The following is a 15,925-nucleotide window of genomic DNA, read 5'->3' on the forward strand; positions in this document are numbered from 1 at the left end:
AGTCTCTTCCGTGTCGCTGTCTTCCGCTCACTATCCTCTCCTTGCTCGTGGCTGATGTCAGCAGAGCTGCATGAGTGACATAATGCAATTTAAAGATTCTCCCATTATCTTACTTCCTTCAGCACCAAATCTTCACATCAAAAGCTATTTGCACACTGTGAAATTAAAAGAATGCTCAGCAGATAACCATCAAGTTCTGTCTTTCACTTACTAACTGCTCCTAGGGCTATTAAAATTAAAGAATATGGAAAATGCCACTCTTTACTATCTATATTTATAATTCAGAGTATAAACAGTCTGGTCTTTTTAATTTTACTATTTTTAATGTTTAGGATCCAGCTTGTCACAGATTTCAGTGACTGTCAAGAAATAGCCTAAATAAAGTGGAATCACAGAAATTTAATACTTAGAGCTTTATAAAAGCTCTGTACTACGTTGAAGTCATATTACAGAAGGGATTTAGAACATTTCAATGTCCCTCTAATAGTTTAAAGTACCTCTTCACTTACAATCTTTTTATTTTTAGACTTGGAGATTATATTACACACACATAGACAAGACTGCAGGATCAAGACCTGAATTTGGCATTTTTCTTAGTGTCTCAGAATCTGCTGTTCCTGTAGCAGCTGCTTTTCCATTTTATCTATTTACAGGAAACTCAACTTCTCTGTTTATCCTGGACTTTCCAGCATTTTGCATTTAACTTGCATTACATAAACATCAAGACAGCATAATAAATATGCCTAACATCTTCCTCCAATGCCGTGGAAAATTCTGAATGCCAAATCCTCCATTAATGCATTCAATTTGTGTCAGCCACATTAATAGTTGCAGTTCAGGGGGGAAAAAAAGTGCTGTGAAAATAAGTACCATATTTCAAACCAAATCAATTGTTTGCAATATGTGCAGATTGGGTCACTCCACAAATTGAATTGATTCTTGTTGTGGCTTAGAATACAGCATACCTGTGGGACTGAGATCTCTTGCTTCTCACACTGGAACCCAGACTAACAGTTATTTACCTCCATTCTGTGACTTTTATAAAAGAAGATGCCCATTAATGAAGTGACCTAACCCCCACGGGTAATTCCCTTTATTTACAGGAAGAAGTTGTGAATTAAACCATTTTCTCCCCAAGATGACACTATTTATGTAGCTGTATTATTACTCAGAGTAAGGCACAGCCAGGGTAAAGCTTCCATTACGCTGTAAACTTTAGGATTTTTTATCTCTTGTTAAAGAGAAACCATCTTTGAGATTAAAGAAGCTGTTGTTCAATACTTTGGGAACACAGTATTCAAGTTTATGATACGTAATAGTGATATTGTGCTATTGCTTATGAAGGGGAAATATAAATGAAAATAGTACCTGAGCAATGATGACATATACTGCAAATTCTACATGGCCACATAGAGTGATAACTAAAAAGATGACACAGTTTGAAAAATAAGGTTGTCACAAGAACAAAGGCATAGCTATTGTTCTGGAACAGATTTAGGCCAATTGTTTAGATCCTCCTCACAATGCAAATTACAGCAGGAAATCATATGGTTGCAGTTCTTTCTGCTTCTTTGATACTGATGGAGAAGTCTTTTCACCCTAAAAAGAGGATAGCATGTTTAATTTGCTGGGAGAATATGAGCACAAATGGACCTAGATGCTGCCGTGAGTTACATTTCAAAGTTAGGGCTGCCACAGATAAGCAGCCTTTTTAAAGGTGTTTCACATCATCCTTTAAGAAAGAAAAACATGAGGGGCTAAAGTTTCACATTTCATTAAGGAAAAACCCTCTGAAGCTCCGAGTTAGAGAACGCTGATCCATTAAAAAGCCAGAGGAAAGGACTGGACCTGCTGAATCACTTCCTGCAGCATCTGGCACAATGACAACAGAACATTAACTGGGTGTAATTCCAATTACTTTCTGAGGGCTGGAGATCACAGTCCCAGGCAGCAGCTGTTGGCCTCTCAAGATGAATATTTTTTGTAGGAGACAGAGGCAGAACTCCCCCTAAAGGGAATATATTTCAGTCATGTATGCAAGGAACCATCAGCTTCTGAAACAATGAGACTTTTTACCACTCAGAACTCCTAATCATCAGCTAAAATAAAAGCCAGGCAGAGCTGCTCTTAATCACTATCAAAGATCTTCAGATCCAGATTTCTCCAATTCCCAGCAGAGACACATTTTTTCCTGCAGCACACAATAGCTTTGCAATGTACTGCTTTCCCCATTCCTTCAAATGTATAAATATTTTTTTCCTTCACAATATAAAATTGATAGTGCATATGGAAAAAAAAAATTATATGGTTATGACTTACCCTGAGAAGAATAAAATAAGGCTTCAAGCTGGGAAAATGTAGGCTGAGTGAGAATATCAGTCATGGATTTTACAGAGGTGCTCTTCATTTATTTCATAAACTACTTTAAAATCAATTAGCAATAAGGTTGGATTTTCAGGCACGTATTTCAAAGCACTAAATAAATTATACTATTCCAGAGTTACTTCATCCCCATTGAAAAGCCAAAGCTCCAAGAGCAGAGGAAAGCAAGCCTGAAAGATTTGTATTAGATAGCAGAACAATTCAACAGTGCCCAGACTGAAGACTGGAAGGAAGGTCACTGTGACAGGCACAGCACAATTGCACCCACAGGAATCCAGCCAGGAGGGTGAGAGTCTCACAACTGTTCTCATCAAAACCATTGCAAGAATCTTTAGAAAGCACTCAGGGTTTCCATTTTTCTCTTTCAGTGATGTACTGAGCCTAATCTGCTGAACGCAGCTTTGCTACAGAAGCAGAAGCAAAAAGTGCTATTTTGTGCTAAAATTCTATGTTACAGGTTTCTTATCTAAGAGTTTTCAAATAGCTCATCCTTTTTGTTGAAACAGTCTGGACGACAGAGCCCAAACGAGGAAATTCTACAGCTTGTGGTGTTATGGTTAACATGAGAAAACCCTGAAGTTATCCAAATCTGAGACAAGCAGAACTGTGCGGGCTTGTAGAAAATGACCATACACATGAATATGTGCATGGATGACCTGCTCAAATGCAATACAAGGAGGTGATCCAAGACAGCCAGGATGGCTTCATTAAGGACAAATTGTGCCTGACAAACCTGGAAGTTTACACTGAATATGAGGATAAACTTCACTGAAAAGGTGGTCAGGCATTGGAATAGGCTGCCCAGGGAAGTGGTTGAGTTGCCATCCCCCTGGAAGTGCTCAAATATGTGGAGGTGGCACCTGGGGACATGGTCTGGTGGTAAACTTGACAGTATTAGGTTAACAGTTGATCTTGATTATCTTAGAGGTCTTTTCCAGCCCAAATGATACTATGATTCTATGTTATACATATATTTATGTGACATGATTTTGTGTTTTTATACGTACATATTTATGCCCATATATTTCTATGAAGAGTTACACATATATATGCCTATATATAATGTATAAAATATATATTTTGTTAGCTTTTCAATGCTTTTCTGGCCAGAAACCTTTAAGGGGTAAAACGAAAGTCTTCTCTGAAATGGGTTTTTCTCTTGCTTTTTCTTGCCAGTTCTTAGATGTAGCATATTGATGGGAGACATGAACAGGAGAAAGGAAATGTCATCGGGATTTACCACCAGAAAGTAGAGGTCTTTCACGACTCTCACTGAATTTCTAAGTAGGCAATGTCTTTGAGGCACCTTGGTCTTGTTTTGACGAGCACTTTTTGGGTACACACTGCTCTGTGTGAAATTCAGACCTCCAGCACACGTTGAAAGGCTGGATCTCCTTTGCAGACTCCAAGAAATCCCAAAAAAGCTCTTGTGAGCACCGCCTTGGGAATAACCACATTGGCATCACTGGCTATCCTGCTTGATTTATTTTGTGGCAGCCTAATGAATGGGGTCAATCTGCCACTGGTAAAGCTCTCCTGACACCAATGGAGTTAGAACAGGAATTAATTTGGTACTGGAAGCTAATTGCAATGAGCCATTCTTTCCTGTGTAAGATATAGATGGAATAATTTAGATAGTTACATGAATAAATAAACCAGGAATATTAAGCAGTCAGAGAGCATAGGGCAAAAAAGAAAAATATAAATCTATCCTAATTATTATGAACCAAAATAACATTAATTGACAGTCATAAAATTATGTAAAACATGCAGCGGACAATACTAATAAGAGGGGGAAAAAACCCAACAAGAAACCAAATACCACCTCATGCAATTTTGTAGGAGAAACCAGTGGTCACTACAGGAGTTTTTAAATCTCTTCTCAAAACCTGAAAGGTATTGAAACACCTTTAAAAGGTCATCCTGCCATGCTGCCTTTTCATTCCAAATTTACTTTGTTCTGCAGCCTTGTGCTCCAAAAGATGAACTTAGGAGCAAAGGCTGCTACAAGAGAGCCAGCACTCATCAGCCTGCCTGACAGAAAATATCACAGAGGATATTGGATCCTTTCCCTTCCAAAGCTCACAATTTACAGCCTGCTTTTGGAGTTCAGCACAGCATCCTTCAGTGCTGCCTGCAGGACTGCCCTTTCTTTCCCATGAACAGGGTTGTCTCTCTGTTCAGGCAAAACCAGAGCAATCCCCAGTTCTCTCTCTGTTGCACGTTTCCCACTGGCAGCACTGGCTGAGTGCCAGGACCACTGCTCCTTCCAAGGTCTGGGGGAGCAGCAGGACACCCCAAGATGTTGCCAGCACACCCCATCAGACAGGTGGTGAAACCATTGAGTCTTGGAGGAGGGGGAGTGACACAGGATATGCCCTTGGAGCCCCCAGCCTCACATTTTCCCAGGAACACCTTGTGGAAACCCCCTGAGCCAGCAATGGGAAGCCTGGGGGCTTTGGTCAACTAAGTGACTCTGGCTTCCTTTTTCCTTCAGAGATTCCCTGCACAGGAGCATGTGCACCATCTGCCAGCTTGGATCCCACCTTCCCTGCTACCAGAGACCCTTGTGGGCTCTGGAAATCAAAGAACAACAAGCTCTGCTGCACAACTGCAAATGCACAACCCAAAACCTGCTGAGAATGCATAGTGAGGCATTTTTTTTTTTCCCAGTTGTATATGCCAACAGATGTTTTAATTATTTTCTTTGAAGAAAAAAAACATAAAATAGAAAATTTGATTAAAATTACTACTTTGCTTACTACTACTGCTTAAAGCAATCAAAGGAAAAGAAATTCAGGCTGCCTGTGAACCCTGAAATTGTTCAGTCCTTGCACTACCCAACAACATGATACTTTTCCCATGGAACCCCTCATCAGGGCACAATTTGAGTACACAAGGGAAGGCTGAAAAATGTATAGATGATGGAAAATCTTGTTGCTTCTGAATTTTAGACACCTTACTCAATAACACATGAACCTATTTTAACATGCTTTGAATGTTATTACCATGGATGGTGTTTCCTAATTGACACCATATAACACAGGTACAAAAAATCATGACAATTCTTCAAATGTCATACAGCTAAAGCTACCCATAAAACCCAAGGTGCCATTTAGCAGGGGGGAGGGGGGGGTGTAGGGGGTGGGGGTGGTAATCTGAAAAATTAGTCTGGCTCTATCCAAACAGATTTTTGCCATCTTCCAGATAAAGAAATAATTTTCTATTCTACAAATTGTTTTCAATTTCCAGGCTGGCACTAGAAGCACAGCTGGAAATCTGTGGTAATTTGTACAATGACAGAGCAAACAAAATCACACCTCTGCCCCAGGATCAATGCACCTGGAACTAGTAGGAGACAGACTACTAGAAATGTGTTTTCCATCACAAACACCTTCAGTACTGGCAGAAACACATGGTTTTGGTGACTGGTGACTTCTTTCCAAGTTTAGTATTGCTTTCACATATTAGCAGTCAAAGAACAATGTTATAGCATTTAAAACAGAATGAAACTCACTAAATAAGAGGAGCACTTACACTGAAATGTCAGTCATGCCCTTTACTAGATTTTTGGAACTCCTGGTTCAAAGGGTTTAGGATGAACATCTGAAAAGGGGGGTTCATTCATCACACTCTTTTAGTGTGTTACACCTCAGTGTTCAGGAAGAGCCAGCCAGGTGCAGCCTACAGCTTTTCCTTTCTTTTTGCCCACACCTTATGAATTTTCACTCACACCTTGTAAAGACTTCTTCCCTACTGTTCTCACACAGGGATGCATCCTACACACAAGCAGGTCCCACAGGAAAAATAACCCAACCTTGATAACAAGAAAAACTCCTGGGGAAAAAAGCCACACACACAGACAAGAAACAGAAGAAAAGAAGAGTAAGATGTTACTTACTGGTTAACACAGTGATTGACCTCACTGACTTGGAAACCATATTTGAGTTGACTACCAACAGAGTCACTATGTAATACAGGCCATGGTATTTGGCATTAAAAACCACAGGGGCAGGTAAAGTGCTATTGAATTCGTCGAACTGGAAAAAGTAGTTCTTGGATTCTCCAGCTATCTTCACAACATATACAGAGGAGGAGCTCACCACGTCTGACACTTCCAGGGACACAATGATACAATTGTCTTCTTGGACAGCAACTTGGAAGGGCTCTGCACTCTACAAGACAAGAATAAAGAGTTTGTTGAGGTAAAAGCTAGTATCTTACTTTCACCTATTTCCCTTGTTATTCATAGGATACTCATGCTATATTTGCAATAAAGTTATCTCTTATATCCTACTGGAGAGTTACCATCAAACAGGAGCAATTATTTCAGGCTGCAATTCACAGTCAGCCAATGTCCACATGTATCTGATTATCAGAGGCCAGACTCTCTGCAGCAGAGGTCAGATCCTGCTGTGTGTTTTCTGATACTTCAGATACTCCATTCCTTACATCCTGAGGAAAAAAGTCTCTGTCATCCTTTCATGAGGAAAGGTTAAGTAGAGCAAAGAAGGATGAGATTGTAAAGGGTATCGGGGCAAGAAGATTTCCAAAAAAGCCTCAATGTCATTTAGATCCCCTCAAAAAAAAGGTGATTAAATCAAGACACTTTTATCTTGCAGAAACAGGATCATATATTCCTCAACACACTACATTCTGAAAGTCTACAGCTGAAGAATACTTTTTGGTTCTGCCTAAGCTTTTCCAAATGGGCATTGTATTAACCATACTTGGCCATTTCTGCAAGTACCAAGTTATAAGCAGCTCTCACCACTATGTCCATAGTTTTGGCTGGCACTTTTTTTTCCTAAGCTACAGCATTTATTCTCAATATTTATTTTATTAGTAGTAGAGAGAAAGGAGCAATTTAATCTTGTTTTCCTATATCAAGAGTGTGTTAAGCCATTGCCAGCTGAAAACACTTTCCTTTTTATTAATTTCAAACCAGCTTGAAGCACTTGTTCTCTACAGGAATTTCAAAACAGATTCACGTTAATTAATGAGAAGGAAAAGTTCAAGCTTACTGTAAGAGTTGCCTTTTTGTTTATTAAACCACACCACACCCTTTAATTTTTTTAACCCCTGTGAAAACTGTAATATCTGGTATTTTCAGTTCCCAACTCCCCAGTGGCTTTTTTTTCCTTCATGTTTCAGAGGCTGAGAGCTCTCAGGGAAAGGTGGAAAAGCAAAGCTAGTTTGCAACTTCTTTGATCAAGTTGTTCTTGTACCAGAGAGAGATAGAGACCTTCTACAGAGATTAATTCTAGCAGCCTGACTACCTCCTATTTCCTTTTGGTTTTGTTTAGTGCTTGTTCTTCCATGAAAACAGTATTTCTGGGATTTACACTGCAAGAACCAGGATCCCTACTTGAAATTCACACAAATCTGGTGTTGCCAACTCCTGGCATTAAAAATAAAAGAGAAAAATAAAAAAAAAGGCAAGAAACCCCCAACAACAACAGAAATAAACTGGCCAAGAACAAGAATAAGTAATTGGTTGTAGGAGTGTAAGATTTAAAACAGCAGCAGTTGGATTTTTTTAGAAGTTTTTTGTTTTGTTTTGCTTTTTGTTTTTACATCTATTCATGGTATCATCATTGGGCTTTGACATTTACAGTGTACCTAAGGTTATGCCACCCTAGAGGCAAAGCCACAGGCTTGAGACAGAAGCCCTAAGAAAACCCTCTGATCTGATCCAAGAGGAGAGCAAGGCACAAAGCACATAATCAGTCCAACCCAAAGAGGATAACCTGTCTAGACAGCTCCAAGCCTGAGATTAAAAACAGAGGCAATGCAACTTCAGCTGCTGACTTGAGGTTTGCTTTAGTCTTTAAAAAATTACTTTTAAGTTGTTAAAATTGTATCTGCCAATGTTATCAGTGGGAGAATATTTTGGTATGGAAGTCTGGGTAATTTTTCACAGATGACAAAGAGATTGTTCCAAAAGGTTTATAATGTAAGACTACAACTACAAGAAAGCTTCCATGTGTTTTCCTCAGCCTGAGCTGAATTCAACAGGCTTACCCTTGAGTAGATCAAAATTCTACATTTCAAGTGGCTGTATTGTGCCTTAAATCCCAGTCTAGCATTTGGATTCACACAGACTCAAACATTTAAATGGGGATTATGCTTAGATCTGGTCAAAACCAAGTGGAGTTTCTCTTATCCTTCTTCCTCCCTATTTTCTTTTCACAAAGAAAATGTGGAATCAATCCTACTTCAGCCCTCCTGGTGTGGGAAGACATGAGAAGGAGGGCACAGGTGACCTGGCTTTCCAGAAGCACATGCACTATTGTACACAGAAGCCATTGTTGTCTTCCAAGACCAAGAAATGACTCAGCAAGGTTATTTCTAAACACTAATCTTGCAGTTCATGTATAATCCCACAGAAATCTATGGGTTTTGACCTACCACAGACTTGCATTTGAATGCTTCACTAGAGGAAAAAGAATGGTGTTGTCTCTAAAATTATTCTGGCCTTCCCTTGGCCTTGGCACTGAATCCCACAGCTCTAACTCCATGTGCCCACCTGGCTATGAAGAACCAGCTCAAAGTGCCAAACAAATTTATATGTGCCAACAAACAGTTCAAAGCAAGTTCCTTAGAGCTGGATACTATAAATCATTTGCTATGCTAATCAAGTACAGCTGGAAATTAAGCATATAATTGCAGAGTCATGGATATTCCTAGGATATAATTAGATATCAGTCAATGCTCATATGGGTTGTGATTTTACTCTTTGATTCTTCCATGGGTATTGTATTAACTGTGATGAAGACCATGCTTTTATTTTTTTCCCCTCAATGTTTTCCTGAATACACAGCAAGCACCCTTCAGCAAATGGTTCATGAGCCTTCTTCAACAGTCCTCACACAATTAGCACAGAATGCCTCTGCCAGCTAAATAAAACTCTCAGACATTTGCTATAGTTACCTATGACACCTGCCTGGGATAAATAGCTTTTTTTGAGTCCTCTGTCACCTTAAGCACATGGGGACTGGATAGCTTTCCTCATCCGTGGGCCTGTGTCCAGATTCTTTGGGACCACTGTTGCCATAATGCATTTTTTGAGGGCCATCTCCTTAACAGCCCGTGGCAGGCACATTCCTCTCTCACTCAGGATTTTTCATAGAGGAACACAGAGGAAAGAAAGAGAAAACTATTTCTATGTCTGCTCCTTGTTTTTCCCATGTGGAATGGGTTTTGAGAATTGTTTACCTGGGGGGGGGGAGGGGGTGATTGCTTGATTGGATTCTGGTGAGGATTGAGCCTGATGGCCAATCCAACCCACCTGTGGCTGGACTCTCAAAGATGGTCACGAGTTGTGAGTTAGATATGGTAGTTAGAACAAGTAGGTTTGTAGTTTTAATATCTCATTTAAATAGTATATTGTAGGAACCCAGAGCTTCCCTCTGGCTGCCCTGGCAGGTCTGGGACCCTGGCAGGGGGTCAGGAACCCCCCCTGTACAGAGCCCCAAGAAACACTGTCTCTGATCTCTGTCCACGGAAAAGAGTTTTCAATCTTACAGGATGAATTACAAGCTCTGAGTGTTTGATATAAGTAATAAATAAGTGTGGCACGGGTGCAAAAGTGAAATTTTAGAATTCTAGATTAGGGGTTCAAAGTGGACAAGATTGAGGAAATTGGGTGTCTTGTCCTTTTTCTCCTTCATGCCCTCCATGTTTCACTGTAGTGTTGGCATTTTTCTGTTGGTTTAGGCTGGGGACACACTGTTCAGTGACAGATATTGGCATATTATTGTAAATATAGCACAGGTAGTTTCTGGTATATAATGTTTGTAACATCCCACTGAGGGCAGAGCCCCACACGCTGCCCTGCAGGACAGAGCTGGGCAGGGCAGCAGAACATGTTAGAGATAAACAGAATAAACAACCTGGAAACCAGCACAGACCAATTCTGGCTTCTGCTTTGGCAGCGAGGCAGAGAGACAGACTTTTTACAATCTTGGAATCATCAATGCCACATATTCCAACAGTATATTCATGTATTATAGCATAGTTATAATAAAGAAATCATTCAGCCTTCTGAACTGGGTCAGACATCATCATTTTTTTCCCCACCAGGTTCATCTGTATTTCCAATAGCAGCCCTTGTGCCCCATCCAACCCATCAACTGTGCCCCTGTGCAGGATATATCCCTCCTCTGAGTGGACCCTGTCCAGTGATTATCTGTCCGTCTTCCACACCTCTGTGTGCTCAGAGGCTTTCCACATGGTACGTGGCAGACAGCTGTTGTTCATTATCCACTGGCTCTTTAAATAACTTTTAGCCTTTAATTTCATCTTCTAAGACTGGAGTGGCAGTTCAGAGATCAATAAAAATAATTGGCAATTAACATGCCATGAGACAAAATCCTTTATCTCCTTTGGAATATGAATTTCACTTGGGCAGTGTTTTAAAAAGGACAGACCATTCTGCTCATCCTTCCTTCAAGTTGTACAAGGCCAGGGCTGGGATTGTGATTTTAAAAAGAAGGCTAAGAAAAAAGCTGAGTATTTTCTCTAAGCACCACTGGAAGTGACAAACATGCCCCATTTAACTAGATTGTAAAGCCAGTGTGTCTTAAGACTGACAGCATCAGTATGGTAAATACACATTTCATTACTTCTGGTCAGCTACCTCCAGGATTTAATTTGCTGGTGTCACAGCCTGAGTGGCTGTTTCATGCCTGTGGGGAAATTTGGCAGGGCTTATGCATTCAGAACCAAATTATTAGCTCCAACTTCCTTCCTAGTTTATTATTACAAGCTTGTGCCATGATAAAGCACTTAGAATAAAAAAAAAAAATTAAAAAAGAGGGGGGAAGTAAATCCCACAGTGTGATGCCTGTTCATTTCCAGTGCAGGGATGAGTCATGTTAGTGGAATTTCCAGCCAATAACCAGGTCCCAATTTAAATAAAAAGGAAGGGGAGGCAAGGAGATACACAACATGTCAAATAAACAATAACCAAAGAGTAATAGGAAAATAAATGGTGTGCAGCAAAGCTCAGAGTCCTCTTTTCAGAAGGTTATATCCTCAGTTTATTTCCATATAACAGAATGAGTTTCACACATGAGGAAGAGATCAAGGTTGCAAAACAACTACTGATTTTAAGTACTCTAGCTTTTGAATGTCTCATTCTGAAACACATTGTGCCAGAACCCAATTACCGGAAATGCAAGTAGTTACAAGTTCTGCTGACTTTAAGAGGAGCTGTGGACATTCATCAGCTCTGTAAAATTAAAGTACTGGTAACAACATCTCATTATCTAATGCCAGACAAGTGGAACCAAAATCCCAAACAAATTACTTTTGTCAGCTTTTACAGAGTAAATCCTCCAGCATTCACAGACTTTTCAAAGTGGGCATCTGAAATCCCATAGCAGGAGCAAATTTTAAAGCTACGAGGATCTACTTCTCAAGCACCATACTCATCACCTACTGTATGATGTTGGACAAAAATAATATCCATGAAAGTACAAGAAAATATTGAACACTACATCCAGACTTCTTGGGTGAAATACTGGCTAGTTAGGGAGTGATTCTACTACACTCTGATATATTTTGTCCTGGTGGCCAATAATGCTAATGTCACTCTAAATCATGTGATGACTCATTCTCACCACAATTCATCTTACTTAATCTTAGGTACTTAAAAGGAATGACTAAGCCAGGATGACCTTTTCAGACAGAATACCTATGGATTCACCGAAGACTGTAATTACTTTTTCAAAAGCCTAAACAGCCAAAGGGCTGATGGCTCCAGCTTGGCAATATTCCTGCAGTCCTCTGTCACTGGGTGCAGTGAGTCCAAGCCTTACAAAAAAGACAGCACTGGGGTCCAGATTTCAGGATCTTCAGCCTTGCAGTGGTACAACCACAGAAAGCGGGTAAGAAAAAAACAGTACTGCAAAACATGCTTCCTTGGAATTGCTGACTATCATTATTAGCTCCTAGAGTTTAGAGTTTAAACAAAACAGGTAAAGCCATCCTTAAAGAACTTAGGGAAGTACATCCTAAGTTTTCCATGTGTTCCAGTGAATTCTGGAGCAGGCATAGACTTCAGTGCTGACTGCAAGACAAAAGGATTGCTTGACATGATCTTGAAAAGAGTGAACAAAAATGTTACAGCCTTCTGACAAAAATGCAAAGACTTCTGGAAAATAAGGATATTTATTTCTGAGGCTTTTGTTTTTATCTACACTTTCCCACAGGTTGTGTAAAGATCATCCCTTAATAAACACTCCTCAAAAGAAATACTCCATGGGGAAAAAAAAATGCAAATCCGTGTAGTTAAGATTTTCCATGCAAAAAGGAATATTTTAACATGTAAAAAGATAGCAAAAGCTGCAGTTGTCAATAATTTATGGTTTGTGATTCAGGTTAACACATAATTTCTGGCATTCTGCTCCATGAATAGTGTCCTCAGCCCTGTTGCTATTCTGAGTCTCAAAAAGCCAGTAATAGCAATCTTCTGGTCATATTTTATAAATGAGCTTCCACATTTCCTTGCTCTGGGAGATTGCTCTAAAAAGCAAAGTATTTTTTCCCTGTCTCTGCCCACAAATGCAGAACATGGGGGTGGTTTTTTTTTAAGCAAACATCATTTTGGGATGTGCAGCCCACCATGTTTTGCTGCCATTCTGAAGTTAATAATCTGGAAGGAAATATTTCTTCACACAATCATCTGCTACTACAACAGCATTAAGTAGCTTCCAGAATGCTAATATCAGTAAGGCTAATATCTAATGTATCCCACTGTTAACATGTCCAATACTTGATAAATTATTGCTAAATATATAATTCTAACTCTTCTTTCTAGCGCAGAGGGCAACACCCAAGCATGGTGATTCAGAAGCCTTGTGTTAACAAAGTTTAAAACTAATTTAAGCTTCCAGGATGGCATTTCTCCCTATTATTGATCCTGACTTCACCCCAGATACAACAGGAATTCACACCCAGGCAGATATAGTTTGGTTTCTCTCTGCTCTAGATTTTTAGCTTTTCCCTAGTACTAAAATTATGTCAAAGAGCATAATTCTGCTGAAAGAAAACACGATTTTGCTTCCCTTCCCCAACTCAGATCTTTATGGAGCCTCTGCAATTAAAGTTTAGCCATCCCTTGTGAATGTAGCCAAACACATGCCAGATGAACCTTGTGCTTTAATTAAAATGCATCTTCCCCTCTTGATCCTGTATGTGAGCAAGAGAAAACGAAAAAGGGCACAGGAAACATATCACATTGCCTCAAATCCCTTAATTCTACCCAAATGGTCCTTCTCCAGTCAACCCTTGTTCTCTGGGACAAGAATGAGAGCAAACTTCTGCCTGAACTCATGGTAAAATGATCAGAGCTGAACATATGCAGGTAGGAGGTGTTGGCTGGATCCCCTGCTAAATTCCAAAAAGAACAAGTAGGGAGAAAGGAAGAGAAAGATAAACTTCATGTACACGTTATTCTAAGAACATACACACTTTCCAGTGATTGAGAGTAAGAGCTCTCACAGCATAGCATCCATCTGCAACTACAGTTCACTGTGCATCCCAGGAGGAAGGAGGAACAAATCACCTCATGACAAGGCTGAAGGAGAAGGCAGAGTGAACAAATGAGCAATAAATTAAGGTAGATTTTGAAGAATTTGATTATTAGAAAGAAGCCTCTCCTTCCATGGTGAGAAAAAAATTTCTGAGGTGTTGCAAAGTGCCCTGTTGGAAGGTGAGAGGGAACACACTGGAGATGTGGGTTTTGGTGATGAAGGACAAATTCATTCAAGCTGTTCAGTCCTTCAATTCCAAAATCGTGGTTTCTCCTCTGCCAATAATGGAAGTCTGTAAGAGAAGCTTCTGATGCTGAAACAGCCTCTGAAGAGCTACTGATGCTGAGAGGTGACGCTAGGAAGTTACACAGAAAATTCCTGATGTTCAACAGAACAGGAAGACTAGTGCTGCATCATGAGAAAACAACTCCATTAGTGCTGTGCAGCTGAGGTGAGCTGACTGGAGGCAGCTGAACTTCCTACTACATGGTGAGAGAATGACAGAGGGTTACAGACTGACCTGGTGGGTGCTACAAGAGTGGAAAATGCCTCAATTTAGAATTAATAAGTTGCCTATATACCCGTCGTATGTATACAAGTGAACTAGTTCTTACAGGCAGAATGCAATGCTTTGCTACTTGCATTATCTATTAAGAGCACAGTACAGCTGAGAGAAAGTTAAGAGTTTTTACTTATCAGAAAAATTGGAGACCGAAGTGGTTATCAAATTAATTTGTAATCACAAAGCAATGTAAGGGAAAATGGTGGAAGAGAACCAGACTTTCTCTTCCCTCCCATGTTGTTCTATAATAAGAGAACAATGAATTTACTTGTAGATAGGGGCTATTCCAGAATCTTAATCCTTTGTTCCCTCCCTATCTGCAAATATTTATAAAGGGGATTAGGCACCAAAGTGCCGTTAAGTATTTTCAAAATTGAGACTGCTAGAGAGGTTTTGAAATTTGAAATTGAGATGCAGTCATCAAAAAAAACCAAAAACAAAATTAACAAAAAACCCCAAGAAACAGAAACAAAAACTAAAACCTGTTCTAAATACCTTAAACAAGTGGTCTACCTTATTGCTGGTCATTTTTCTATCACACCCTGCCTCTCAGGTTCCCAGAAAAAAAGCTGCAAAAAGCCACCATCCTTTCTTCACTGGTCACAGGAGTCATGGCATGTCTGGAAAACCTAAGTCTAGATCCAGAGCAGCAGTTTTCATATTCTGTACTTACTACCCTTCTTCCCTGAGCCATAACTGGTTGTGTGCCTATGGCTATCCCTGAAAGATTGCTCACTCAGGTTCAAGTACAGGTTGATTTTGTTTTCAGATCCAAGTGGAACCTGATGTTCTGCACTTTGATTACCTTGTGGTGTCCCTGTGCTCTCTAAACTGGCAAGAGATGAACAGACAAGCTGCTGAGATTTTTCTCTTGTTATTTATATATAGTTTGTGCAGATGAATGGCATTTTTTTTTTGCTAAAGTATTTACTGTGGTAAAGTGTGTGTGTGTATGAGTGTGATTGATTGTCTTGCTTGGTAAGGGTGGTTTTTTGTTTTTTGGTTGCGGTTTTTTTTTTTTGTTTGTTTTTTTTTTTTTGTTTTTTTTTTTTTTTTGCTTTTTTGTAATCTGTGCTCAATGGGAAGCAAGCTGACAGTGCTATTTCCCTGATTACTAGCAACAGATGAGCTCTGTAACTCTTTGTGCAGCACAGGGTCAATTGCAAATCCACACAGAACATTTCAATTGTAGCTACAGCCTGATTGCAAATTCATTTCTAGTGTGGCTTTAGGCTCAGTTCAGCCATTTGTAGCAATCTGCTAAGTTCATACCCACAGAAGAATGCTCTGTCACACTGGCAGTGTGCTGCTCAGAAGTCACAAAACACCCCCAAACTCCAATGCTGCAAAACTCAGAACTTGTCATTGCCACCCTGCCCTGCAGGGGTGGCTCCAGCAGGATTTATTTGATCACAGTGTGTCCAGCATTTTGTTCTTAGCA

The 15,925-nt window shown here is 39.9% G+C and overlaps 1 protein-coding gene across 3 annotated transcripts in view; it reads right to left on the bottom strand.

The window, feature by feature from the left end:
- The window catches only part of PTPRO (protein tyrosine phosphatase receptor type O), a 145,541-nt gene that overhangs the window by 59,243 nt on the left and 70,373 nt on the right, over nt 1-15,925 (bottom strand). For all 3 annotated transcript variants that reach the window (XM_021535161.4, XM_077783263.2, XM_085569939.1), the window contains exon 2: nt 6,284-6,557. In XM_021535161.4, coding sequence (XP_021390836.2) covers nt 6,284-6,557 — 274 coding nt within the window. The remainder of the gene's footprint in view (nt 1-6,283; nt 6,558-15,925) is intronic.

The sequence above is a fragment of the Lonchura striata genome, chromosome 1A, assembly GCF_050655825.1.
Source record: "Lonchura striata isolate lonStrDom1 chromosome 1A, ASM5065582v1, whole genome shotgun sequence".
NCBI classification, from domain to species: Eukaryota; Metazoa; Chordata; class Aves; order Passeriformes; family Estrildidae; genus Lonchura; species Lonchura striata.